General features: G+C 38.2%; 2 protein-coding genes across 2 annotated transcripts in view; both read right to left on the reverse strand.

Moving 5' to 3' along the window:
- The window catches only part of LOC306808623 (connector enhancer of kinase suppressor of ras 2-like), a gene marked incomplete at its 5' end in the record, with an annotated part of 175,918 nt that overhangs the window by 59,534 nt on the left and 88,870 nt on the right, over positions 1 to 27,514 (reverse strand). Inside the window, 5 exons of the mRNA XM_079319342.1 lie at positions 1,079 to 1,138; positions 8,951 to 9,070; positions 11,401 to 11,442; positions 17,763 to 17,850; positions 19,151 to 19,353. Of these exons, the coding sequence (XP_079175468.1) occupies positions 1,079 to 1,138; positions 8,951 to 9,070; positions 11,401 to 11,442; positions 17,763 to 17,850; positions 19,151 to 19,353 (513 nt within the window). The remainder of the gene's footprint in view (positions 1 to 1,078; positions 1,139 to 8,950; positions 9,071 to 11,400; positions 11,443 to 17,762; positions 17,851 to 19,150; positions 19,354 to 27,514) is intronic.
- LOC306808552 (sodium/hydrogen exchanger 2-like) overlaps positions 1,809 to 27,514 on the reverse strand; it is a 516,475-nt gene continuing 490,769 nt past the window's right edge. Inside the window, exon 13 of the mRNA XM_079319225.1 lies at positions 1,809 to 1,820. The gene's annotated coding sequence lies outside the window, so the exon portion shown is untranslated. The remainder of the gene's footprint in view (positions 1,821 to 27,514) is intronic.

Consider the following 27,514-nt stretch of genomic DNA (forward strand, 5'->3'; position numbering starts at 1 on the left):
AACATAATCAAGATGGATCAGTCATAATTTTCAGGACCCAAGACACACATATAGTTATTTTTAGACTTCTAAATGCTGCCAATGGTGACAATATGAACAAACAAATTTCAAGTTTAATTTGCATTAGAATTATCTTCCCAAATTGTGACATACAAATCATCTGGTTTTCCATGGGTTTGCACTTACAAAACCCATATAAATACTGCTCAATGTATGCAAATCAATTAAAATATCCCCCATGGAGCTCACCCATATGGGCCAGCAGAGCTCTGGCACTTGCCAGCCAGAATTTCCATCTCATTTTATGTTCCTTGGGTGCCAGCAATCCCTAATTTCAACATCAGCTGGATAAAACCTAAATTGTCACTTGCCCAGCTCTGAGCTCTGAACACACCCAAGGCTGGATGGGAACAGGGAGTGAAAGAGGAGATGAAAACCAGAAGGGTCATGTTATAAAATCTGTCACAGTAATTAGATGGCAGCAGTTGAAGTCAATTTAATTTTCTCAAATTTATAATGATGAACTGCACGTTAAGGATGTTTGCAAGGAGGATGTTTAGGAGCTGTGCTGCTGCTCCTGTCACACTTTTTAATGTCCCTGGATCTCCCACACTGATCTTTGAGCTGCAAAACTGTGAGTTTGATTCAGTTTTTTAATACCTCTGGGGCTACAATGAAAGTTATAATTGATCTCTTGTATATTTACTACAAATGATAGAAAACATAAAATATAATGTACTTAATATAAAGGAAACCACTTGTGCCAGAGAGAAAATGTGTGAATGTTGTTAGAAAGGAGAATTTGAGGAACCACTGAGGGCAGAAGGTTGAGAATTTCCTTTATTATTGTGTTAGTTATTAATAATTTCAACACAGCTGCTTTTCTATGTCTGTTCTCAAGGGTTCTAAGTATTTACAAAGGTAATATGATATATATATATACACATATAAAAGGAAAAAAAGACATTAATAAAAAGTGGCTTGGTTTAAAGCAAGCTTACATATCACAAAATGCACTGCAAATACACAGAAAATAATTTTAAGCTTGATGGAAGTATTTTAAAATAAAGATTCTTACATTTTCTGTTGTTCCTGTGATTACATGTAGTCCATCATATGTTGATTTGATATACATTCCCTGGGAAAAAAACAGAAAAAAGGGTAATTAATATTTGTAGGAAAAAAATACTGGACATTTGCATGATAATTAAATAAGAGGTTTGCTCTAAGGACCACAATATTTGAACAGACTGGGAGAAACTGTGGTCATTTAACATTTGCAAATTTAATTTCAACAAATCTATATCAAAACACTATAAATAGCAGAGTTTTCTCATTAATGCTTTTTTTTTATTATTATTCTGAAGTTTGTGAACAGAGTTCAACAGAGAGCATGAGCATAAAAAAACTTGTGCCTATTCAGTATCTGAAATATTTAACATAATCTCTTTTTATTACAAGTGACATAAAAGAATGGAAAGAATGAGCAGGAGTGGTTTTTAAACTTACATGCCCCATTTTCAACGAGTTCCTGATTCAGTAGAAACAAAGCCAGAGCCTATATTGCTAATTTAGAGGGGAAATGAGCTTAGTGAACTAACAGGAGCTTTGTAACGAGCCCATCAAGAATTCTGCTCCAAGGAGGAGGTGACAGGATGAGCAGAGACAGCCAGAGCAGGGGCTGAGGAGCTGAGCCCAAATGTCAGGGGGCTCCTTGTGCCTCCCCACCTGTGCAGCTCAGCCCCAGGACACAAACTGGAGCACTCCTGGAAAACTGGAGCTTCCCATGGACAATGGGATGGTGAATCCCCACTAAAAATCTGGAGCAGGAATTTTGCCCATCTAAGTGTGAGTTATGCTGAATTTCCACAGTGAACTTGTCACGAGAACATTACACAACACTCCTGCTCTTTTAGCACTTGGTGAGCTTCAGGAACACATTTCAAGCCACACTTTTACACCAAATTTAATAACACAGTCCTAACATCCCACTTGTTTTGATAAGATTCATTCCCTGCTCAAAAAGCCCAACAGATTAAAATCTTTAAAGCCACAAGAGGACAGAGTGCTAAACTTTTCACTAAATTTTACCACTTATTTCTTCCTAAAGTTCTTAGACTCTTGTTAATGTCTGTGTATTTTTGGGAAAAAATCAAATTATAATTTTATCTCTTCACAGATGCCATCGGAGAGACATAAAACCTGAGTAATCACACAGAATTACCCTACATTTTGCTATCTGCTCTTTCATCCTAGTTATTAAAATTTAAGAAAATATAAAAAACACCAAACAATTTCAGTGAATGACTCATAGCCTTCAAATTATCCTACACAGAGCTTTCATCCTTGTTTTTCCAAAAGAAAAATAATGAGCTTGTTTCTTGTTGACCATTACAGGAGCAGAGCACCCCCCGATGTATCTCTTACCTGAAAAGCTGGAAAGATTATTCAATGTAAAAAAATATAAAAATTCTTATATATATATATATATTTTTTTTTTTTTTTCATATGGCTGAGGTTAGGCAGTGATACCCAGAGGATTTTTGGTCCCTGGGAGTGCCCAGGTGCCAGCACAGCTCTGGCCAGTGTGACAGAGTGACACCTACCCTGACATGTGAGTCCTGCTCTGGAGGCTTCTCCTTCCCCTTTCCTTCCAGTTTCCACTGCTGCTCTCTCCTCCCAGCTCTCTGGCTGCTTTCCTGCTCTACAAGCTCAGGAATTTCCATTCCTGTCCTGCCAGGACTTTCCTGCCATGTCCTTCCCTGTCACACCCTTCCCTGCTCTGTCCATCCCACTGACTCAGTGCCCAACCTTCCTTCTGCTCCCTTACCATTCCATGCCCTTAGAAGCAAAATAGCACTGGAGTCCTTTTTCAAAATCATTAATATCCCTCTCTTTTTTAATTTATTCCCCCTGCCAACCCAAAAATGGGGTTTTAGTCTCTCTGTTTTATCCTTGAATGTCAGCAATGATCTCAGAGAGAAGAACAACAAGCTGTGCCCCTTATCTGGAGATAAGGCAAAAGTCAAAGATTCTCACTCTGAATATGGCTCAGACTGGTCAACATTTAGAAATAAATAGTTGCTCTTTAATAACTGATGTGTCAGACATAAACTCTGAAGAATGACACTGACCTATGTTAGAGAACAAGGAAATGTTTCTCAGGCATCAAATCAAGAACCCTGGCTGCTTCTGAGTAACTGCCACTGTCCCCTAGAGACAAAGTGAATTAAAGGTTTTTAATTAAAATCTGACCTTTGAAAACATATGGGAAGGCATCAGCCATTTCAAATCCTATTTTGAAGACACTTTTCCCCAGAAAACAGCATATCCAGTTGTCAGGGGAATTTCCTTGAAAATTTTCTTGCAGAATCATCTGGTTAATTAAGCAGGATAGAATGACAGCAGTGTGTTTTTCAGTGTCAACAATTATTCCAGCACAGGGAAGCAGTGACAGCAAAGATGCAGATTTGAAAAACCAGGGAACCAGGGAACTCTTACACTCCTTGATCTTTTTCCCCATAAAAAATGGTCCTTTAATCTTATTTCAACCATCAGAGTTACACAGGTGCATTTAAACCAATACCATGAGTGCTTTGAGAAGGTGACAGTTTTTTGCTTAAATTTTATACCATTAAAAAGTCCCTCTCAACATTTTGTTTTCTGCTTTATATGTTGCAGTCCTTTGTCCAAATTTAAACACCTCAATTCTCCCTCCTGCAAGATAACTTCCACTTCTCAAAATACTTAAGATAGTAACTTCTTTTATTCTTCTGTATAAGCAGATTTGATTTTGTTTTGTCTTTTAGGCTGTGAGAACCTTTATATGTCAAGCACGGTGGAAATTTGTCAAGTTTCTGTAACCCTTTAAAAATAATTCTAAATAATTAGATGAACACCTTGACAGTTTTAGGCCAGACATATTCCCACCAAAAAAAAAAAAAAAAAAAAGCTGCCTTCATATTTTACTTTTTCTTCTTGCTTCCCTTGCAATTCCTTGCTGGTGAAAATGGGAAAGATTGGCTTCCATCACCTTAAATTACAAATGCCACAGAAAGAGAAGCACAATTTGAAAGGGTAGCTGGGCACTGGACAGATGAATAATTCTCCATAAAGGAGGCTCTGTGCATGTGACAGCTTGGCTGTTTGTTCAGCTTTTTTGTTTTTCCAACATTACACAGCTGGTTTCATAAAAATTTTTATTCCCACAATCTATGCTTTCCTTAAATTCTTAGAATGAAACAGGAAAAGATCCCTCTGCAGAAAAATTAAGAAGGTTCTGGATATTAGCAGTGTACATCTTAATTGAAGTGTGTCAGATTACACTGTTTCTATCAGCAGGGGGAAGTTCAAACAACACAGAGAAAAAGAATAAAAAAGTGAAAGGAAGAGGGATAAAAGTCCTCCTTTATTCCAGAAGGAAAGAAGAAAACATTCCACAGACATCAGAAGATACAAATCTAAACAATAAAACTCCAGCTGCCTCCCCTTTTAGACTCTCCTGATAAGAGGAACCACTAATCTAATCAAATAAGATTAAAGCTGCATGTTACACAAAAGTATCTCTGGATACATGAGCTGGACATCAAGTTCAGAAGATTTAAAAAAAAAATTCATCTGAAATAATACTGGCTGTAAAAATCTTTCACTATGGACGATCCCCAGTCATCCAAGAGCAGAAGGGGGGGAAAAAAATCCCAAACATCAAAAAAAAAAAAAAAAAAAAAAAAATCTCTGATCCCATTCTATATCTCTATATCCAACAGCTCCAATAAAATGCTGCCTGTTTATGTGACAGCAAACTGCTCCAGAGCTGGCTGTGGGCATGGAAGGAGGTAAATCACAGCAAGGTTCTCCCAGCCTTTCATCAGCCTCCATCCCCAGGGCTCAGCAGCAGCTGCCAGCAGCAGCACAAACTCCTGGCTCAAGGGCTTATTGTGGATCCATCAAGCCAAAAAATTTAAAGTGGGGAGGCAATTTTCTTAAATCACAGAGTTACTTTATTCTATTCGATTTCCTAAAAATTTATGTGTGCGTTTTCGGCCAGAGCGAATGTGATTCTTACATTTTAATACTTTTTTAGTGCAGGAATTTATTTCAAGTTTGGCAAATTGATTGTTTGAAACAAAGCTTTTGCCTTCCAGACATCTTGTTCGTGCTGATTGTGCTGTGCACTTGAGATATGAATGGTATTACCATACCCAGCACTACAATTCAGGAGAAAAAGAGCTTTACAATCCTTAAAGTTACTTCAAAATGAAATAGAAAATACATGGAGGGTGTTTCAGTATTTGCCACTGAAAATCCAATGGCAAAATAGGGAAAAGGAGGAAGCACTTTGACTGAAGGTGAAGAAATAGAAAAAGAGAGGAAAAAGCCTCTTGTATATTGTATTATTATATTGGTATTTTATGTATTTCTGGAGACCAACAAATGCCTGCAGAGATCAGGATGCAAACAGAGTCCCCAGGACTTGGAGCAGAACCCAAGGCCAGTGTTCCCAATGCAAATTCCTTTGTGCAGCAAACTGCCAGGAAAGCAGAGCACACAGAGTGTCCTGGGAAGGCTGGAGATAAGGGCACTTTTTAATAAAGAATTCAAAAGAAGGTATTTCAGAGAGGGAAAAAATTAAAGGGTGACTCTAAAGCTCATAAAAGTGCAGATGGAAAATTAGAAAATGCTGGAACTGAAGATGCACATTCCAAAGACTCAGAGTTCTTTTGTGAAAATGCTTTATGATCCAGAATTTATTTCCACAATTAAACACACAGACACTGCCCTGCAGGAATTCTGAGTCCGTGCAGCAACTGTGTGGACTCAGACCTGGAAATTAATTCTGGTTATGTGTGAGCTTGTGCAATGTCAATAGGATTCCTGGCTCATTTGGGGAAGGAATTAGAAGGCATGCAATAAAAATTTTGCAAATGGAGTTTGGAAAATTTGGGAAGATTCATAATTTAGTCAGATGAATATCATTCCAGATAAGTGAATTCTTCCATAAATCGGAGTGATTAGCAACTTTACACTTTTCTCCAATAATTGTGTTTGTTTTCCAGGTGCCAACCCTGGATGAACCCTGTTCTCAGTAGCTCTGAAAATCAGAGCTACACTCAAACCCAAGAGAGCCTGTGCTTTAAATTTATGCTATAAAGATAACAAATGTTCTGAAAAATTGTACAGTAAGCCACTCTTAAAAAACACATTTTTGGTGATTTTGACACCAACTGCTGTGCATTAGCTTCCTACCTCTAAAACTAAAATTACAGTATCCTTTTCACAAGTGTGTTGTGAGGATGAATTAATTAGTGTCTGTGAAGCACTCAGTAAGGCCATATAAAAAATAAATAAAACAACTCACAATGAAATCAGTGACTCCAGGGACTGCAGAGCTTAGCTGAAGTGTGGTAAATCAGGCCTCAACCCCTACACTGAATGATAAGGATAAAAATGGAACTCTGAATACTTTCCATTCACTGAATAGTGCTCATTTTTCTCTTGAATGGAGCAGATATCCTGTGGAAAAAAATCTGCTATACAATCATGAGAAAGCCATTTGTAATTCATTACTCTGTTCTATATTTGATTCTGATTAATGTTTTCTTTTCCTTTTCACATGATTTTTTCTTTTATTCCCATTTATAGTCCTTTTTTCATATTTTCTTCTAAACAGAACACAGTGTCAGCAAAATTGATTACAAGGAACTTTCCAACCTAACACGTTACAGCGCCTTCACAATTAGGCACAGAAAACTCACTTATTCACTGTGATTTCACTTCATCTAAGGGAAAAAGGGGGGAAAAAAGGGAGAAATTGTCAGGCAGTTCTGATTGCAGTATTTGTCTCATGTCCCCTGTCAGCAGTGCCCACTCACTGCTCTTTTGTTGGCTCCTGACTCAGGCTGAGGATGGAGAACCACCCAGGGGCTCTTCAGCCTGACTCCATCCAGCCAGGAGCATTCCAGCTCAGGTTCTGCCTGCCTCAAGTTCTACCAGGAAAAAAAAAAGAATGGGAACCACACAAAAAGCCCCAAGATCTCAGCCAACAACTCTGACCTTGGTCACTCCAGAGTTTAATTCACACTCCAACACTCTATGGGCAGCTCCTGCCAAGAGCTCCTGACAGGCACCAGGGAATCTCAGCTGCCCAGAGGAAATGCTGTTTTTGGGATAGATTCCACCCCTGTCCTCCTCCTGCCCCACACCAGAGCCATCCCTGCATGGGAAGCACCAGCAGCACCCAGCCCTGCTTATTGTGCTCCATCCTCTCAAAGGAAAATGCATCTCTGAGTTCACCTCTGCAGCAATGATAATGAACTTTCCCCTAATTAGAGCAGCAGAAATACATCCCATTCCCGCACAGAAAGGAAAGCCTGGCCTGCAGGGTGTTGCAATCCTAATGCAAAAGTACTGGGACATTCACAGCAAATCTGCAAAATGTCCTGACCTGTATTTCCTGGGTACCCTGCACTAACCCAAAAATCAGACCTAGAGGGGAAACTGGGCCATAAAGGGAGCACGTTTGGCCAGAAGGATGCAGCAGCACAGCAAGGAAATCGTGTCTGTGCTCAGGGATACACACTGGGCTGAGCATCTGCGAGGCCACAGAATTCAAATTAAATGTGGTTTATGCTGTGGCAATGTGCTTTGTTGACTAAATCAGCCTAAGAATAAAGTAAACTTGTGCAGGCACACAGCACCCCCTCATGTTATTAAAATATGTCACTCTCAGATGAATATGCATCCCTCAGAGCAGTGGTGCCCTTGTACCTCTGGCAGAATTTGCATATGACGTGTGTTGCTATTCAATGTCAGAACAAAGAGGAAGATGTTGAAATAATACAAAGTGTCTCAACTAACAGAAATTTAGAATCTGTAAATCATGCTGAATTACAAACAGGAAACATGTCACAAGGTGCAGAGTGGCACTCAAATGGATTTTGATTTCTCAGTTTGGGGATTTTCTGTGGAAAAGCCTCTGGCTGCCAATTTCACTCCCCGCTTCCCCTTTATTTCCTCCTACAACTGCTTCCTTCAATGCAGAATTCCTGAATTACTCTTCTTGTAGGGAGAAAATAAAAATAAAAAGAGTGCTGAGAAGGCAGCTGAAGGCAGTCTAGGAGACTGTGCAGGGAAAATCAGCCTGGCTCTTGAGGAGAGTGAGTGAGAACATCCCAGTGCCTGCACCTTCCACCCCTGCTTTTATTGGGATCTCATGTTCCCAAGCACAATCTTTATTTTCCTACAGCCCACCAATATCAAATGGTTGCAAAGGAAGGCACTGCAGAGGGGAGGCAGAAATTTTATCGACCAACCACTGAAATGTCACAAAAATCCATTTCCAAAAACATATCAGTACATTGATATTTGAAAGCTGTAGCCAAATAATTCTGCAGAACATTTCACTGCTGTGACCCACCACTAATGCACCAATCCAACCAGGCTGCTCCGTGAGCAACAATTTACAAAAGAGATTTATTTTGTTCCTGGGATGATACTTCCAAAAGTTTTGTTTGAACTGATCATTAGGGAGGCATATAACTTCATTTATGCAAGTGAAAGACACAGATCTTCCACTTATCATTTTGAAAAGCACATTAAGGACATTAGTTAATTTTATTTGTATGTGTTTGCATTTGGGGATTATTTCAGCACATTCCAAAAACTGCAATCTGGCTATCAAAGGATCACAGATTTAACTACTCATACAGTTATATGTGAAGCCCTAGGTAAAACAGGTTTTAATTTTAAAAGAACTCAAAACAATCCCTTTGTTTAGATAAATGTCAATTAAACCACCTTCAGAAATCTGGTTCAGCTTACCAAAAACGTGAGAGCAACGCATGAAAATAAATTTTGATTTCTTGCTAAATCCAAATACCAGATCTCCCAAAGAGCTGAGGCTTGTGCTGGGCATTCTGAGAGTTGAAGCAGAAATTTCTTGGCTACTTACCAAGCCCTCACTGGGCATGATGCTGGTGAGATGAACGACCTCGAGGTGTGCTGACTGGGACACCAGAGAGTCAGAGGAGAGGGAAATGATGTGGTCACAAATCCCAGACAGGGTTTTACACTGCAAAGAAAAGCAAGTCAATAAACCCCCAGTGTCAAACTGGAACTCCAAGTCAGGAAGTTCTTATTCTAAGAACTAACCAAGAATAAAGAGATGATTTTAATTCTTAGCACAGCTACAGGTGTGTGAAAGTCAAGAGCAAGTGGTTAAGGGAACAGAAAATATGCACAAATGTCAGGAAATTGTACATCTATGTACAGTTCTGCTGTAGAAGAATATCTGTGTCTCTGAACTGTCCACACTGTGCACTTCAAAAACAAACCAAACCAAATGAACTTCATCCTTGTGATTATAAATACAGTGAAAGTTGAGTGAAACATGTAAAAATAAATGTCTTATGCAACTGAATAACCTATTTTGGCTACCAAATGATGACATCATCCCTACCAACTGTGATAATTAGGTGAATTCTGCTCTTCAACTTGGAAAATTTCCTTTGGTACAAATTACCCTGGCAGAGAAGTGCCTTAGTTAACCCATTTCCTGAAGTAAAATTCTTATGCATCTTTGAACACATCCTTTAGCTGATACTCTACATCACAACAACTATGCAATGATTTTGTTATCCTGCCTTCCAGCCAAAGATCTCAAAAACCTGAATGCAAATCCAGAGAAACACCTTCAAAGCAGGAGCCCCATTGCATGGACAGCAGCAGTGAGGGTGACAAATTAAACCCATCTGCCACAGCAAAGTCTGGGGGTCAGGGGGGAGCTGAGCTCAACTCTCAGACAACATTCATGTGGAAAGATTTATCCCCAAATTTCTGTGAGTTGCTTAAAGCACACTCCTTCAAAAAGTCAATGCCTGAAAATGTTTGAAGTTAATGGGAAAGAATTCATTTAGCAGAATTTCAGGATGGGTTTCCTGTCCAGCCTGAGCTGTGTGCATCTATTTTGCTTTGGGGACTGTACTCTCATTTTTCCTAATTATAGCAAATTCCAGTGAAATCCCTTCAGGGAAGTTTTGTTTCAGGCATTTACAAAAACATGAGGCTTTCTAATATCTCATTTGACACTATCCACAGAAGTTAAACAAATAAAGTTGTCACAATGAATAAGTTAACTGCCTAAATTTATAGGTTGTGTTCCCATTCACTGTGCAGTTACTCATCTGGAAATCCAAGGACAGTCTTGGAGCTCTGGCTGTGGCATCTGGATTTTCTATCAGCTGCAAGATGCAAAGCATCCCACTGAGCTACAGCTGAAGGTCACCATTCCCACAAATATTTCAGGCAGTTTCAGCTCAGGGCCAGAAACCCTGGGCAGAATTTGGGTCTCATCTTCTCCCAGCAGAGATGGAGAAACTCAAAAAAAAACTCTGGTGTAGTTGGTACTTGCACTCCTTGTACTCCTGTGTGTGAGTACATTCTTTATCCAGCACATTTTAATTTTTTTATATATTTGAATCACTGGCATATCAAGATATTACCATCATTTCCAGCTGAAAACCTCTCCATGCCTCAAAATTTGAGAGCATTTACCCAGATTAAATGCAGATAAACCCCAGAGAGAACAACACTTTCCACTTTCTACTCTAATACTTTAACCTTAGAGCTGCCTCATGAAAACACTATTTTAATAAAATAAACAACAAAGAAGTTTTCAATCAACTTGGTCTATGGAAGGTGTCCCTGAAACAGTAACAACTATGGGCTAAAAATTATAAGAAAAAAAATAATTAATAATAAAAAATAAATAATAGATAGATAGACAGACAGACAGATAGATCTGTGTGTGCACATACCCCAGTCCCAGAAGGTATCAGGTGCTTTTAAAAGTTCTATTCATACCCAGGTTTGCAATAGTAAGCTTTTTTTTTTTCCCCCTCTAAAAGTCACTGCATGCTTTCTAAATTTAACAGCACATCAATGTTTTATGACAGATTTTTAATCCCTGCTGGAAGCAGAGTATGTGGAAAAGGCTTTAAAAAAAGAAGGAAAAAAGAGCCAGGCACTTGGGCAGAGCTTGTCAAAAGCTTATCTGAACTTGTAAATCCTTTGAGAGTTCCCTTTCACCACAGGCTTTAACTCATCTCAGTGTCAGAACAGGTTTTCTGTGCTGGTATCAGGAAAATATAAAGTATTTGAACCTAGAGGCCAATATCTAATCAATAATCTTGAATAAGATTCTTCCACTGCCCTTTGTCATCAGAATTTTCTGGGCTCTGAAGGCACAAAATGCTCTTTAATTTTTAGCAGCTGATACAATTCATCAGAAATTATGCCAACGAGTAAGGAATTTTATTTTCCAGTAGCAGCCTTATTTTTTTTGAAAAAATCCTTTCCCATATGTGGGGTAAAAACAGAGAATACCAAAGCAGAATTACTTACCACATGAAGAATTTTATTTTCTGTTTCATACACCGTACAATCCTGTGGTAAAACAGAAAAAAAACAATTAAATGAATGTCACATTAAATTTGCTAATAAGAAATAAAGAAGGGTTTATGCTGTCAACAATCTCTTATATTTTCCTTAAGGCTTGTTACTTTTGGAGTTGTCATTTTATTTTTTAGCTGTGATTTTAATAATAATCAATCTTACACTCCATAATTTCAGTCCCACCCTTACCTTGCTTTTTCCTTTAGTGCTATTTACAGGGGTTAAAATATTGTTTTTCTTTTATGAAACAAACCATAAAAATTGCTTTAAGGGATCTACTGCCTCTATTATTTATTAATGTTTGTAAGTTCCCCCAGTGTGACCCTCTGGAAATTGGGACACAGCCAATTTGGGGGTTATTTTTTAGTTTCGGTTATACATTTTAAGATTATTATGCATTTTTTGATTGGTGTTTTTATGTTGTTTATGTGTTTTGTATAAGATTTTTAGATACAATGCTTGGTGGTTAGAAATTTATTGTTTATTTTTATTTTGGGTTTTTTAATTCTGGTATTTTGTTTTTTAGGGGTTTTTTATTTAGTATCATTTATGTTTTAGTGGTTTTGAAGGGTTTTAATATTTAAAATATTAAAATATTTTAAAATATTTTAAAATTGTTTATTTTATGTCTTTTTTATAAGCACTGGTTTAAATTAAGAAATATATAGAAAAAGAGCTAAGCATGTGAAGAAACAGCAAAATATGCAAAAAAAAACAATTAGGCAGCAAAATATGGAGAAAAACAGCTAAATATAGTTTGGCTGGTGCATACAATGCAAACCAAAACTTAAATTTATTCAAACATATCCACTATAACCCAAACTTATTCAATATTACTACACCATTCCACGTTGGAAAAAGCTTTCTACAGAGCAAAATATGGGATAATTTTTAAAAACTGTCTTCAATATTCCTTTTTTTTCCTTGAATAAGCTTTCAAGGAAAATTCAACTTGCTGATAATTCCTGAAATGTCCCTTCAAGTAACTTGAGATTCCCTCAGTTGGATCCTGGTGATGGAAACAGCAAGGCTGAGGATTTTATCCCTGTTTGGGCTCAAGGGCTGGATCGATATGTGGGTCCTTTCCAACTGAGAATATTCAAGCTTAAGATTCCCTCTAGTTCTCAAGATTTCCTATTTTTACTGGATTTTTAATATTTTAGCAATAAGAGTTATTGTTTTCAGATCTCCCATGAAACAATTCCAACTCCCCCATTCCCTGTACCTGAGCTCTCACTTGGGGCTGGGACAGTTCTGGGGTCTCTGCTCCCTTTTTTTCCAGCATCCCAAACCTTTGGCTGTCCCCATCCACCTCCCAAATCTTGTCCTTCCCAAAAATCCCTCTGAGGATTTTTTTTCCCTCAGGCAGCCCAAGGAACTGCCCCTCCCTCAGCTCTGAAGGTCAATATTTATTTTGGAGGATTGCTGCTCCTGTGGAGAAATTAATTTCTAAGTGACTACAGTTTAAAGAGTATTGCTACAGAAGAAGAAAATCAAAATCAGAAGGTTGGGAGCACCAAGCAACACAAGAAGAATTTATATTAACATTTCATGGTCAAGTATCCCTTTGATGTTTCCTCTGTATTCATACTGTTATTTTCTAGAGCACAAAAAAGAATTCAATTAGTCAGTTTGGCTGGCAATGCCCAAGGCAGTTTTTCCTACAAGTTTTGCACACTTCAAACAGCTCATCCACCATCTCCTGTTAACCCTCCACGTGCCAAGAGAGCAAAATGATCACAGCAGGGCTTCCAGCTTGGCTCCTGCCTGAATGATTCCTTTAATTCCTGTGCTAGAAATACAGTATGAACCTCCCTCTGAACAAACTTAATTACTTCAGGTCATAGAATAGAAGACTTATGTAGAGTAAAACTGAAATTTTACTGTTTTGTAGAGCAGAATTAATGGTAGCTGTACTTATGTTGCACATTCAAGATAACATTAGCATGAAAAATGTTAATGGCTTTGGGATTCCTTCCAAAATAGATGCATATTGACTTTTTTTTTTTTTTTTTTAAACACATCAGACTAGTTTAACTGAGAGGCTAAAAGCACTTGCTGTGTTATACTAAAATATTAAGATATGTAGGTCACAATATTCTTCTGATTTATTTTTCTCTGATGCATAGCAATGCACTAGGGATCTCATTAAAAAAATAATCTTCCAGGACTACCATTTATAGGATGTTGATCTATTTTTCTTAGAAAATAAATAATAGTTATAGTCACATTCTTTCTACATTCTCCAGTAGCAAGATGACATGATAAAAATATTTGTTCTTAGAATTTAAAATAACCCCTAAATTAGTAGCTGTGTTCTATTTCCCTCTTGTAAAAGGATAAAACCCAGGAATTACAAAACCAGTCACAGGAGCAGTGCTGCAAACCAGGCAAGGAGTGCACTGTCCTGAACATCCAAAATTAAAAGGTGCAGCACACCTTTGATAAAATGAAACTGCTCCTCTGCATATTCATAAAGAGAAAAGGTCAGTGGGACTTGTGCTCACCATCATCTAGTCAAAATTTCAAATTTCTAATTCTGAAAGAAGGAAAAAATGCAAGTGCAAACAAAAAACTGCAGGCACCATAAAGAATGTTTTATGGCAAGGTCTTGAGGATGATTAACTAACACATAAAAAATGTGAAATATTTAGTTCTTTAACTTAGCCTATAAAACAGTGTGGGTTAAACCAACTACTGAAAAGAAACTGAGACCCTACAAAAAGCATTTCCCTCTAAAACACCACAGGAGAGTTCTACAGAACTCTTTGAGTGGTGGAGATGACAAAGTGATATTTCAAAATACATTGCTGGCATGCATAAAATGAAATACTTCTGAAATTCAGACTTTCAAAAGAAAAGAGATAGGCAAATATACAATGGCAAATGCACAGCACTGACTCCTTTCAGAGGTGGAGACTTGATCAGAGTGTATTTTTAGAAAAGAGTGAACAGATGTTTGATGAAATGTTCTTTAGCAAATGCAAGCAAAATAAGATGGAGGGGCTGAAAGCTGAAGTCTGCAAAGTGCAAACTGAAAATAACACCCAGGTTTGGCATGGCAGCTGCTGAACCTCAGGATAATTCAGGTGGAAGGGGCTCTGGAGGTTTTCTGGTCCTACCACCTTCTCAGGGGAGGCTCATTTAAAATTTACACCAGGTACAGAAGTTACTAAGAAACAACAATTCCAGTGCAAACTAGATGGCTTTGAAAAAACAGAAAAGCCATGTTTCATCCTAAACACAGTATTTGGTCAAAAACAGGGCAAAAATATATAAGGTGTCTGAATTTGTCTCAGTGAGGTTAATTAGACACTGATATAGGGGAGAAAAAGCAAAATTTTGTTTGGTTTTTGTTGGAAAAAGTTGTGCTGACATCCTTTGGTAAGGACAGACTTTGGGTTGAGAGAAGTTTATTGTAGGTCAATGAGTGGATCAGAAGCATCTACCCCAGATTTAAACATCTTTGACATAATGAGGAAAAATGAGAATCCCAGCTGCACTAGGACCGGGAAACTGTTCCTACTCAATGAAAAATTAACCCAAATTTAGTTCAGATATTCTGGAGGGTGAGTGCACCTTGAAAATGAGCTGTAACTCAGGGTGGAGCCAGCAGAGAGCTCCAGCATCTCAATACCCTCTTCTAATGTGCTTTTTTGCATATAATTATAAACATTTTTGCACATTGTTATAAACATTTGGATGGGACACTGCACCTCAAAACCAGGATGTTTCTGCAGTTCTGTGCATCACATAATTCTTTTACAGCAGCTTAGTGAATGTGATCAAAAGGGTTAAGAAAACTGAGCATAATAAAGTACATTTCCAAACAGAAATGGACAGCTGTAAAACTCCTCTAAAATTACAGAATGAGGTTTTCTTTTAACCAGCATGAGCAGGTGCTGTTTAAAGTTAAATAAGTGACTACTCATCACAGCATTTGCATGGTGTGTCAATAATAATAATACATTCAAATAGATTTGATCTAAGGTAATGTCACTCAGATCACACAGGACATCTCAGCATGAAGATTCATAAGCACTTTCTATATTAAACTAAGGTCACAGGGCAATGTCCCCTGATAAGAAAATTCACCTGGAGTGGCAGCTGCAAGTTGTGCCCACAAAACGTGTTCAATTTGCACAAAATGTCAAAGACATTCCTCACTTAATGTGCCAGATCTGTACCCTTGACTGCTACTTTCACACTGGCTGAATGAGGTATTTAAAATGTATGTAATTCATAAAACAAAGAGTATCTGAAAGGATCTGAGACCCAGGTTCTTATTAGTTCTGCCTTTTAATTCACATTTCAGCCTACAGCTGAGCCTGCAGTTCTGATTTAGGTGAGACATTTCTGCTTTCACACATTAAGGTCAATTTTCCCCAGATTTAGTGGCAGCAAAGTTTTCTCTCTATGGCTGATTTGGTTTTATCTGCTCTTTCTGGTGCTAAGTTTAATATAACAAAAAAAAGATCTTAATAAACAACCATCAAACAAGCCAAATCTTACAGTAAGATAAAGACAAAACTTGATTTTTAAACTGAAGAACTAACCAAGCATTGTTCATCTTGGAATGACTTGGAGTTTATGCTAAAAGATTGTTTTTAAGTTGTCAAAAGGAGGACAGCTTTGGGACTGGAGCTGAAGAACTGGAAAAAAATAAAGAACCAAACTTCTGCTGGCAGAGGGGAAGAGAATTTGATCTGCCAAAAGCTGGGATGTGAATGACAGAACGGGAGACAGCAATTCAAAATTACCCACCTGGACCACAGGGAAAAATCAACCTCACACAAACAAAATGCAATATCAGCTGAAGGACAGAATCAGAATCTCGACTTTTTATACTGTAGAGAAGTTCATTTTGCTTAGTCTGTAAATCAAAAATAGCCTCGTGCCATAAGCACCTTGTAAGAGAAAGCTTAATAAAGATACATAAATAATTAAATGCCGACACAGGATTTTCTAAACTAAGAAAAGAGAAGAAGGATCTTTGTTTTCTGATGCAAAAATGCACAAAGGACAAGATTTCCAGGAAGAATTAAGGTGAATATTAGAAATTAAGGATAATAGTGTAAAATACAATTGCATATTTATCAGCTTTAGTTTTTTTGCTCCAAGAACTGAAATAAAATTGAAATGAAGGAGGGAAAAAAAGTTTTCAGAACTACTACTCCATTACTGCTCCAAAAAGAATTTGAAATTGAGTTCTGTGATTGGTCTGGTTGGGAAATGCAGGCAGGGGAGTTTTCTGCACTGGAGACAGACCCAGCCTAAAATCCCTATAAAAAACTGGAGCTTAAGCTAAGCTTACTGCTCACTTTCCCCCTTCAACCCCCTCATCTTTTTCCTTTTCTTCATTCCAAGACAGCCCTGCCTGTTCTCTGATCTCTCCACAAATTCAGTAACAACCATCAATATTTTGTCTGCCCACAAGGGGAGTGGCTCATTGTAAATATTTGTAAAATCAATTTACCCTCAGTCTTTCAGTACCTGTGTGTCACCTCTTGTCTTACTTCAGGGGCAGACACTGTCAGAGACTGTTATTATATTATATTAATTATATTATATTATATTAATTATATTATATTATGTTATGTTATGTTATATGTCATAGCTCCAAGCCTGAGTTCAAGGAGAATTTGGACAATGCCCTCAGACACAAGTGGGATTTTTGGGGTGTCTGTGCAGGGCCAGGAGTTGGACTTGATTCTGGTGGGTCCCTTCCAACCCAGGATATCCTATGATTCCATATATTATATAGAACTAAAGATAAATTATTTTATGTACTAGTGGAGTGTACCATATTACAATTAATGAGTGTCAGTGATGATAACACTGCTGCTATTATCTGTCCTGTAGTTACTTGGTTTAATGTTATGAATATTTCATGTCCATCCTAAAAAACTTCCATGCTACTGGCTCTCCTTTCAGTGAAGGAGCCACAGGATGTATTTGTGTGTGTTTTAAGAACTTGTCCCTGAAACATTTTGGATCATTCATATTTTAATCTGGAATAACCTGTTAGCAGTAGCTAAGCTGTTTCCCACTGTGGCTTTATTCTTCTGTTTAACACCTGCACAGTGGTAAATCACCTGATGTGAAATTGTCCACTCAAGAGAAAAGTGGATTATTTTTAACTTCAATCTATCCAGGAGGATCACCAAAGTCCAAAAATCTTCCTGCCAGCCCCAAAAAAATGAGAGTATGGAAAGAACAGTTGCTGTAACAACTTTTCTGGTGCTGTTCTTTTTGCTATTGCATTTTTAAGCAGTGGTGTGAAAGGACACAAAGCACAGAGCCACTCCTACCTGTTGCACAATGGTTGTTAGTTCCAGGCACAGTTGAACAATGTTGTTTTTCAGCAGTGAATATTCTGTCACGCTGACAAATGGAGACCTGGGACAGGGGAAGGACAGGTTTGTGCATTAGGATCCACACTTTACATTATAGGCAAATCTATGTGATACAGGGATCAGTTCTACAGCACAGAAATGCCAAATCATCTCAAATCTCCAGCAGCAAGTTGCAGAATTTTTGTAATATACACCTTTGAAATAAGAAAAAAATACAGGCAGGATGCAAACTGGATTTTGGCCAGAACATCAGAAGTTCTCACTCTTATGGAGAATAGAAATAGAGGGTTTCAAATAACCATAATCAGCCCAGATTTTCTTTGTACTCCTTATTAAAAAAGGCATTTCTGGTATGACATCACCCCTCAGCAACTACCAGCACCTTAATTCAAGAGCACAGTAAAGCTTAACTTAGTCTCAGCTTCCTGCACGCTCAGATTTTCTTCAGTCTTCCCAAACTCTGGCTGAATCTGACCCCGTTTGAATTTACAAGAACTGACAAGGTCATAGCCTGAGAGAATATGACTGCTGGCATTAGGTTAGGAAGATGTCACCAGGATTATACAAATCCTGGAAGGAGGGTGATTCACTCTCACTGTGGTTTCTAAGGTGCCATTTATACATTCCAGAGCATTCTGATTCCAGATAAAACTGTTCACTGCCATAACTACAAAGGAAAACAAGCCAATGTTTGGTTTTGGTTTCTTCCAAACAAGAAAAATGCTGGTTTATGTTTTGGTTTCTGTCTTACCACAGTCACAGGGATACATTTAATGAAATTCTCAGCTCATAAATGTAACACACCAGTGGCTGGTTGAGCATTAACCATCACACCTGTACCAAACACATCCAACCTACTCCTGATAAATAGGAAGTTAATTTTCAGACTAAGCAAGTTCTATCTTTTATTTTGAACATTCTTAATTGATTTACTCAACTCCAGCTTCTCTGTGTCTTTTAGGTGGCTGAAAGACAGCTCAAACTCCACAAGTTTTCCTTCCTTGCCCTTCATTCTGAGTTTTCTGATGATGTTACCAGTTGTGGCAGTGAGAATAGGACAGAAATATTCATTTCACACAAAAAATTATTTTCACAAAAAAAAAAAAAAAAAAAAAAAAGAATCTCAAAAGGCATCTAGAGCAAATTTTAACACTTTCCTGAGAGAGGAGGGTACTAAATTTCACTTCCAACATTTCACAAATCCCTAAAAATTTAGAGCTAGAATTCCAGACCCTCCAGTTTAATATTAGAATAAAAAGAGTTCAAGAGGCAAAGGGAGAACAAATAGAAAACACCCCAAATAATTATTCTCATGCACAAGGGAGTTAGGAACAGTTAATTACCTGTCCAGCCAGGCGAGTAAGTTCTTGGCAGCACCAATCAGGTCGACTACAGAGGTAAGGAAATCATTTGGCAGCCGTCTGGAGGCTCTGCCATCGTAGTGGCCACTCCTCCTCCTACCTGTTATAAAGTTCTGAAGGTTTTTGGCCGAGGCATTCAGCTTGTGAGACAGAGTCCTCAGGTTTTCAGTCTCCAAACCGTAATTCTGAGAGAAAGAAGAAGGTTGGTAGAGTGTGTGGTCAGCTACATGAGCCAAACAGTGAGGAGGAACATCCTGGGTGGCCTTGGCTCAGAGAGAGGGTGGCTGTGGTACCCAGGTGGGGATGGACAGGAATATTTGGGGATGCAGGCAGTTTGGGACACAGCATCACAGCCTGCACAGCTCAGTGGGGTCAGCCAGGGAAAGGCAGGAGGGATCCCATGTGCTGAGTGCCAGATCTGCCCCATTCTCAGGAATTCCAGCTGAGGGACTGTACTGTCCCCTCTTGCTGTATTTTGGCTATAGGAGCAGTGGAAAGGACAATGCAACAGAGTTCTTTGTGTAATGGAGAAGCAAAGGAGAGATTTATTTAAAGAAACATTGCACTTATATAGGGTAGCTTGTGCAAAACAGAATAGAAAACTCATTGGTCCAAGAAGGCAACACCTCTTTGAAAACATGCTTTGTGCAAAACAACTCGTCTCCAGCAGGTGTTTAATCATTGTTATAATTTCTTGTCCTTGAGTAGCCTGAGAAACCCAAAGCTTCAAGGCTGCTTTCCCCCTGGTTCCCAGCATTGTCCAATGACACCCTCTCTGTGTCCCCTCCCTGCTGGGGTGTCTGGAGCTGTCCCACTGCACTGCATCCCTTCACCTGAGCACAGCACCCCTGCCCTGTGAGCCAGGAATGAACTGATGTATGATCATCACCTTAAATGAAGGGATGGGACTACAACTGATTTATTGTTCCAAAATTTGTCAGACACCATCAGATTTACAGAAGCAAGAATTCAGCCATAGCCAAAGCAGTCACAGGTTTCTTCATTACAATATAACATTTCAATCCAATAGAAAGTTACTACAAAGTTTATTTTGTTTTTCTAACCTCTCACATTTACTTAATTCTGCCATGTTGCATATACTTTTATCCAATAAGCTGTTGTCACATGTACACACATATGCTTCTATTGTAACACTAAACTCTTAATTTACCCTCTACAACTCAATCACTACACTATAAAACTCTTCACCATCTAATCTCCTACAGTTTCTTTCTTAAGGCATATTCTTACTTACAACTATAGAAACATAAGCCTATAATTTTTCTGCTTAATGTCTGTACACTTCTATTTTTACATCAATCCAAGCTTTTTTTCAAGGCTGCAAATCAATCCCTTCAGTATCTGTGAAGTTCCTCTGTTTCTGTTTCCCACAGGGGTGTGTGGCTTTGCTGAGGAGCTGCCACAGGAGCAGCCTGTCCTGGGAGCAGCTGAGCTCAGGGCAGAGTCTGAGCAGAGAAGAGGCAGGGACAGCTGCTCCAGGCTCACAGACTCCAAACAGTGACAGGGTTTTGTATTCTGAGTTCTGAACAGATTTTTGTCCATTGCTCTAGTTCTGATGGTAGAAGGGTTGAATCTAGTTGAAGGTTTCCAAACACAAGTCCATTTTCTCTTTATCCTTCATCCCTTTCATCCCTCAGTCCTTTTATCACCAGACCTATTCCCCACCCATACCCAGATAACAAGCACAGATAACTCAAACCCATTAAATCATTCAAATTCAGACAGAAAGTCTCAAAGACACTGAATTGAACCCAGATTTCTTGCAGCCCCCACAGGATGTAAGACATGAAAGAATTCAATGAGCATTTAAAAAAAAATCAACTCTCAGAATCTGAATTGATTGCCCACTGTTAGTTTAAACAATGCTTATATTACAGAGGACGACTGATCATGAATATCACACATTCATATTTTTTTCCTAAATTTCTTCCTCAAAGCAGAACTGAAAAGAATTCACTTCTTGACACTTGCTAATGTGGATATTTGTACTAGAAATAATAATTTTCAACTCCAGAAAAGGGAAATACACTGACCAATAACAGGATGATAAACTGGGGCTGTATGGAAAGCAAACAAAGCACAAACAAACACTTGGTGAAGTGGTTTGGACCTCTGACAGCTGGCACTGGGGACAGTGCCTTCCCTGCCAGCCATTCTCCCTGTCAAAGTTCACTCTGAGGAGTAAATCAAAGCCTTGCCTCCAGCTTGGAGGGAAATCTCCGAGAAATGAAACACTTTGCTACCTCAGCTAACAGCAAAGAATTAGATTTAAATACCAGGGAGAGAATGAATTTCATCATTAGCCCTGTATCCCAGCTAAAACATCATGGTGGGGGCCAAACCATCCAGGTCATGATTAAATTGCTACAGATGAGAAAAACTCTCTTTAGTTTTTTTTTTTTTCTCCCAGAGCAAATACAGCACAGTTAGCAACAGTGTCACCAAAGAAAGTCATTCCCTTTTGGAGAAGTTTAAAGAGCAAGTTGTATGTGAGATTAGTGTGTCACATGTTTAGTATCACATCTAATCTTTTATTAAGGCACTGAAGGAATTCCCTCCCCTGCTCTATTTTCCTCTCCACTTCCACTCAAGATGATGACTGAGTGGATGCTCTGGGATGCCTTTTCCAGATCCCAACCAGAGCCTGCTTTCCCCTCAGAACAAATTCCATTCTGCCCACTCAGCAGCACACTACAAGGATGATGAACCAGATCCTCCTGGTTGCTTATTCCTGTGGAAATAAGCAGGGAAAAAACCTCTCCCAATAATTTGTTATTGCATAAAATCTCTGCAAAACTGTCACACAGCTTTTAAGAGGAAAGGACACAGTTTGATAACTGAATCTATAAATACCAGAGGGTGTTTTAGATCCCAGCAAGGGTAATCAGCCAGAGAGATCTTCTCCAGTCACTGGAAACCACAGAGGATTGAGCAGGAAATGTGTATGAGGAAATCCACCTAGTGAACAAGTTCTTTGCTTTATCTAGAAGTTTATTGCTTACATGCCAATGACAACTTCAATTAGTGTCAGCATAAAATTTAAAATGCAGCAAAACACAGATAAAATATATCCATAAAGATAACCAGAAGATGAAAGGAGATTTTTCAGCACAGTAGAAGAGCTGATGCAAGTTAGTGGTTTACCTGAGTGGGGCACAATAAAGGGGAAAAGATAAAACTATTATGAAAGTGACAGTGAATCAATGCCTTTGTAGCAGTCAGAGATATTGGGTTGCTCTAGATTTGAGCGTGTCTAAATCCAATATTTTAATTTTTAAACAACTGTAATCAACTACCAAATGGGAAAAATGTGCTTACAAATAAACCTTGAAAGTATCCTCATATAGTATATTCCTGCATGCACCAAACCCCACTGTGGCAGGATTTTAGGAGAGGCTGTGGCTTCTTCTGGGCTTCCAGAGTCAGCAACCAAAGTTATGGGGAATGGAGGAGATTGTTCCAGAAGAGAAAAGATCCAGGAAACGGATACCCCCCAAATTTAAACTGCGTCAGTTATCATTCAGTGGCCATGTTTGAAAACAAAGAATTGCAGTTTATGGCAATAATTAAGCAGGTGAGGAGCCCTGTGGATGGCACTGCCAGCATTCCAGATCTCCCCTAATTCCTGCAGGCACCTCATCTCCAGGTGGAACTGAGAGAGTCTCAGAGCTGCCAGGCTGAATCATCATCACAGCTGCCAGCCAGACTCCACTCTCACAGACACACTTTCTGCTCCCCCTCTGTCAAATATCTGCTGCTCTTGTGAGCCACACCATGGAAATGATGCTCCTGAGCCTGGAAAATTCTGTCTTCTGGCAGGAGATTCAGGTGGTTTCTTCTTGCACTCTAAATCCTAGATAGAATTTCTGGTTGTAAAGAAAGACAGAAAAATAGGAGAGAAAACCTCTAAAATGGCCAAGTGGGTGCCATTAGCATAAGCAAGATTATTTTTCATTCCAAGAGCACGGGAGAATAAACAAGGGTTGCTCCATTCCCTGGTTTTATTTCAGTGATGCTTCAGGTTGTTCCATCATCAAATGACTCAATTAGTGGAAATGGATATTTAGAAAGTTTAGAGAATGAATCCTGACTGCCAAAACAACCCCAGATGTTGCCTGTCTAGAGCCACACAGCCACATAATTTGTCAAATTATCCTGAAATCTGGATCAGGAAGCTGCTGAATGAGAACATTAAGTTGCCTAAAGTCACCAACACTGTATTTCAGAAAAAGGGAGCTGAACAGGAACACTGCAGAAAGTGCCAAAGTAACAGCACACCTTGAACGGAGGAAATATGTTAAATGTTGAAATTATTCCTTATAAAAGCACAGATCAAACAGTAAGAACTCTGTACCTGCACTGGCAGCATTACCTGCAGCACTCAAAGGAGCTACAGATTATCTGATTTATTGTGTTTCTCTGTGTTTCAGGCTGGAGCTCAGCAATTCCTGAGGCCCCATTCCCTGACAGGAGCTGGGAAGGAGAATTTCAGGAGCAGAAATGAAACACAAGTGTGAGATCAGAGGCAGACAAGCTGATTATGGAAGAATACCATTAGCAAAACTCCAGGATGAAGCTGTGACACCTCTTAGTGAGGTGTGCAGCTGATCTGAGTGCAAGAATAACTAAAATTCAGCTTTTCCCTCAATTCTCCCATTTCCAGGCTCTGTCCCAGTTCCCCTCTCCTGCTGGGTCTGGGCTGCTGTGCTGGGGTTATTGGAGGGAACAGATCCCCCAGGGTTTCACACCTGGTTGGGTTTTCTGAAGTACAGAAAACAGGTGGCTGTTGTCAGAAATGGTAGAATTCAGGTGACAGGGCAAAATGCCTTTTTTTTTTTCCTGAGCACATTCTTTTTTCCTAGTGCAGAGAAGATACAATATAAGAGAGAAGTTATTGGATACTCTCTATAGTTAAAATTGGAATTTTGGAAACTGAAATCTAGGAAATCTGCCTCCAAACAGATATTTCCTTTTTTTAATGTCATAAACCCAAAATGCAGAAATAGCTAAACACACATTCACCATGACCCTTCTGCCCTGTGCTTGTGTCACAATTACAGCTAAAACTCTGTTTTGTACACTCTGGTTTGAAGATCCATTTTTAAATAATGGAGGAAATTCTGTATCCATCTGACAATGTAAGATCTGAGATTTTTGCATATTTGAAGAAATAGAATAAAAAATAAAATCTTCAGCTATGGCTTCAGGTGTTCTCATACCTTACTCAGGTAAGCAAAAACATCACAAAGGAGGATTTAATAATGCAATATGGGAGAATTTTAGCTACTAAGATAAAATAGGCCAAATTATTGAAGCCAACATCAAGATAAAAAAAAAAATAATTACTATAATGAGGATAAAATAGCCAAGTTAATTAGTTTTTGTAAACACCAGCACCTGAAGATTAAAAGCCAAGCATGAAATACCTACAGTATATGAAAAATTTATTTCTTCTGTGGAAATACCCCCCCAGCATTTTTTCTTACAGGTAGAGCTATAATGAAATTGTTTGGCTGTAATGTGACATACAGAGATAGAAATAATGTATGCACATTGAAATTTAATAGGCACAGGATGTAATTTTAGCTAAATAGTTTATATTGCATAAGTAATGACTTTAACTTACCTTAAAAACAGATTTCTTTTTAATTATAGTAATTTTTCTTCATGTTGTCATTCGTGTGAGTAGTCAGTGAAATATATATATATATAAATACATGTATAAATATACAAACACATGGGTGCACACACAGCTTTTTCTGTAGGTGATACTTTGAGACTGTTACAATTTTCACTGAATATAAAAGAGAAATGAAAAGGCAGAGCAGGAGATCTGACTGAGGAGGTGAAAGGAAACAACACTGACTGAAATTCAAGCACCTTGCATGGAATTCACCACATCTAAGGCATTTAAAACACCACAACCTAAATATTGAGCTGCAGTCCCATTTCTATATTCCACACAACAGCTTTCAGAATGCTCTAAATTATTGAGGATTTAAAAGCTCCATCCCCAGGCACTTCTTCCCCAATTCACCCTGGTTTTCAACCCATTCTTAGACCACCCATAAATTGATTTATTGTGGATGTGCAGCACCTCAGCAGCTCCCTGGGGATGCTCTGCTCCCCTCCCTGGTCCCCAGGGGCTGGAGGTGGCACAGACACCCCTGTCCCACCTGGGGCTGAGCCACAGCTCTGCCACCATTGGGAAAAATCCCCCAAGAGCTCTGGGATTGTCCCCTGGGAGGGCAGAGCCAGATGGGTCCTGCAGCTCCCTGCTGTGTCAGGGCTCTGCCTGCTGCTCCAGCTCTGCCATCACAATTACAGTTTTTGAGGTAGCATGGAGCCAGTCAGCTCTTTATAATTTTTATATATATTATATATATATATAATATATATATATATAAATAAAAATATAATATATATATATATAATTATATATATAAATATAATTTTAAAATATATTATATACAGGCAAACACAGCCTGTCTGATTATAAAAGCAAGAGTCACAATTAATCAGACACTCTGATTTTAGCATAAATAATTCCGACACATACAACTGTCAAAACACTTTTTTGTCTTTTAAATTTCCTTTCTGGAGGGATGTATTTAAAGGTTAAGAGCTTTTGAAACAGTGGAAACCTGATTCTGGAGAACTTGGCTCTTCTTTGATTTCACTAAAATTTGGTGCTGATGTTTTTGTGATACAACTTCAAACTGAATATGCTGAAACAGCATAAAGTGGGTGAAGCAGAGAATTTCCACTAGGTGTATCTGGTTTTCCTCTTGAAAAAGAATTTACAGGCTGGGCATCTTTGTCTGAATAGAAATTTGAAAAAGGCCAAACACATTTTTCATTAGGGATCCTATGAATCAGTGCACAAGTTCAGGTCTAGAGACTGGAACCTAAAACTTAAAATTTCCTGCATGGTAAAAAAGGGATAATTATTATAATCAGATGCAAGATATGATTGCACATGATAAAAAGTTAAAATAAATCAAAGAAACCCTTAGTTTTTTTAAGGAGAGTGTGTTAGATATAGTTCACTCAGTTTATACACTGACATGTTCAATAATTTATGTATTTTATATGTATACATAAAATCCTAGCACTGTTGTTTTGAAAACTATAAATGTATTAGGAAAATAATTTCCATTCATGCCTGGGGAATGCAGCTCCAGTAAAATATGTCCCAAATTTGGTTCAGCTTTTTCTTTAAAAGCTTTTTCTCCTTCTAAATCAGCACATTAGCATAATAATATATAATAAATATATAATAAACCCCATCCTTCTGCCTCTCTTTAGCAACATTTGCCCATCATTCCAGTTAAACTGCAGTATCATAGCACAGTTTATGTGCACAGAACGTGACATTTCATCAAAATAAAAGTGTGGAGTTCATTAATAATTATGGTAATACTATGCAAATATGCAACATCATAATACAAATTAGAGTCTATTATTTGAAACACCTCAATGCTTTTTTATGTGCAGCTTTCCTCCCCCTTGTTCTCCCTTCCATTATAATTATCTCACCTTGCTGGAGCAAATTGTGTCACAATTCTTTGTCTCCTGAGTCTATAATTTGGAACTTGTCATGGTGCTTCTAAGCACTCCATACACCTTCCTATTATCTTGTAAATAGATAAATTAAGTAGATCTAGAAATAAGATTAAATATTTTAACCTATGTAAAAAAAATTAAGACTTGTATTATTTTTTTTTTCAGAAGATTTAGTATTTGCATTGCAATTGAGACATATATCTATATCTAATCTATATATCAATGTAGATATATATCTGGATATCATCTATATTTCTATATGTAATCTATAGATCTACATATCTATATGTCATCTATATATCTATATATAATCTATATACATATATTAATATCATCAAGCATAATTAAGGTGCCCTGCCTTTAACAAAGGTGATTTTTATTTCAGATAAGAATTACAACTTGTTAGTTTTTCCTTAACAATTGGACTCAAAAGGATGTCAAGGCCAGCCATTGAAACAGGTATTTTTTTCAGAATAAGCTTTTAAAATAAATTTATTTAACTTTATGCTTATATTTAAGGCTTCAGAGTCAGATGATTGGGCTCCTGGTGAGAGCACAGCAGCAGATGAGGCCAAGGTGGAGATGCAGATTTATTGTTCAAGGATCTCAGGTTATATAAAGCTTGCCCCACTCTAGGCCAGCCTAAAGCTGCACTGTGCACCCTGGGCTGATTAAGATGAGCAGGAATTAACAGATCTCTGATCTCCTGCCTGAACATTTCATAAGGAGCTTTTGCCTGGCAGCTCTTGCCACAGATCC

This window comes from Erithacus rubecula, assembly GCF_903797595.1.
Source record: "Erithacus rubecula genome assembly, chromosome: 15".
In the NCBI taxonomy this organism is placed as follows: domain Eukaryota; kingdom Metazoa; phylum Chordata; class Aves; order Passeriformes; family Muscicapidae; genus Erithacus; species Erithacus rubecula.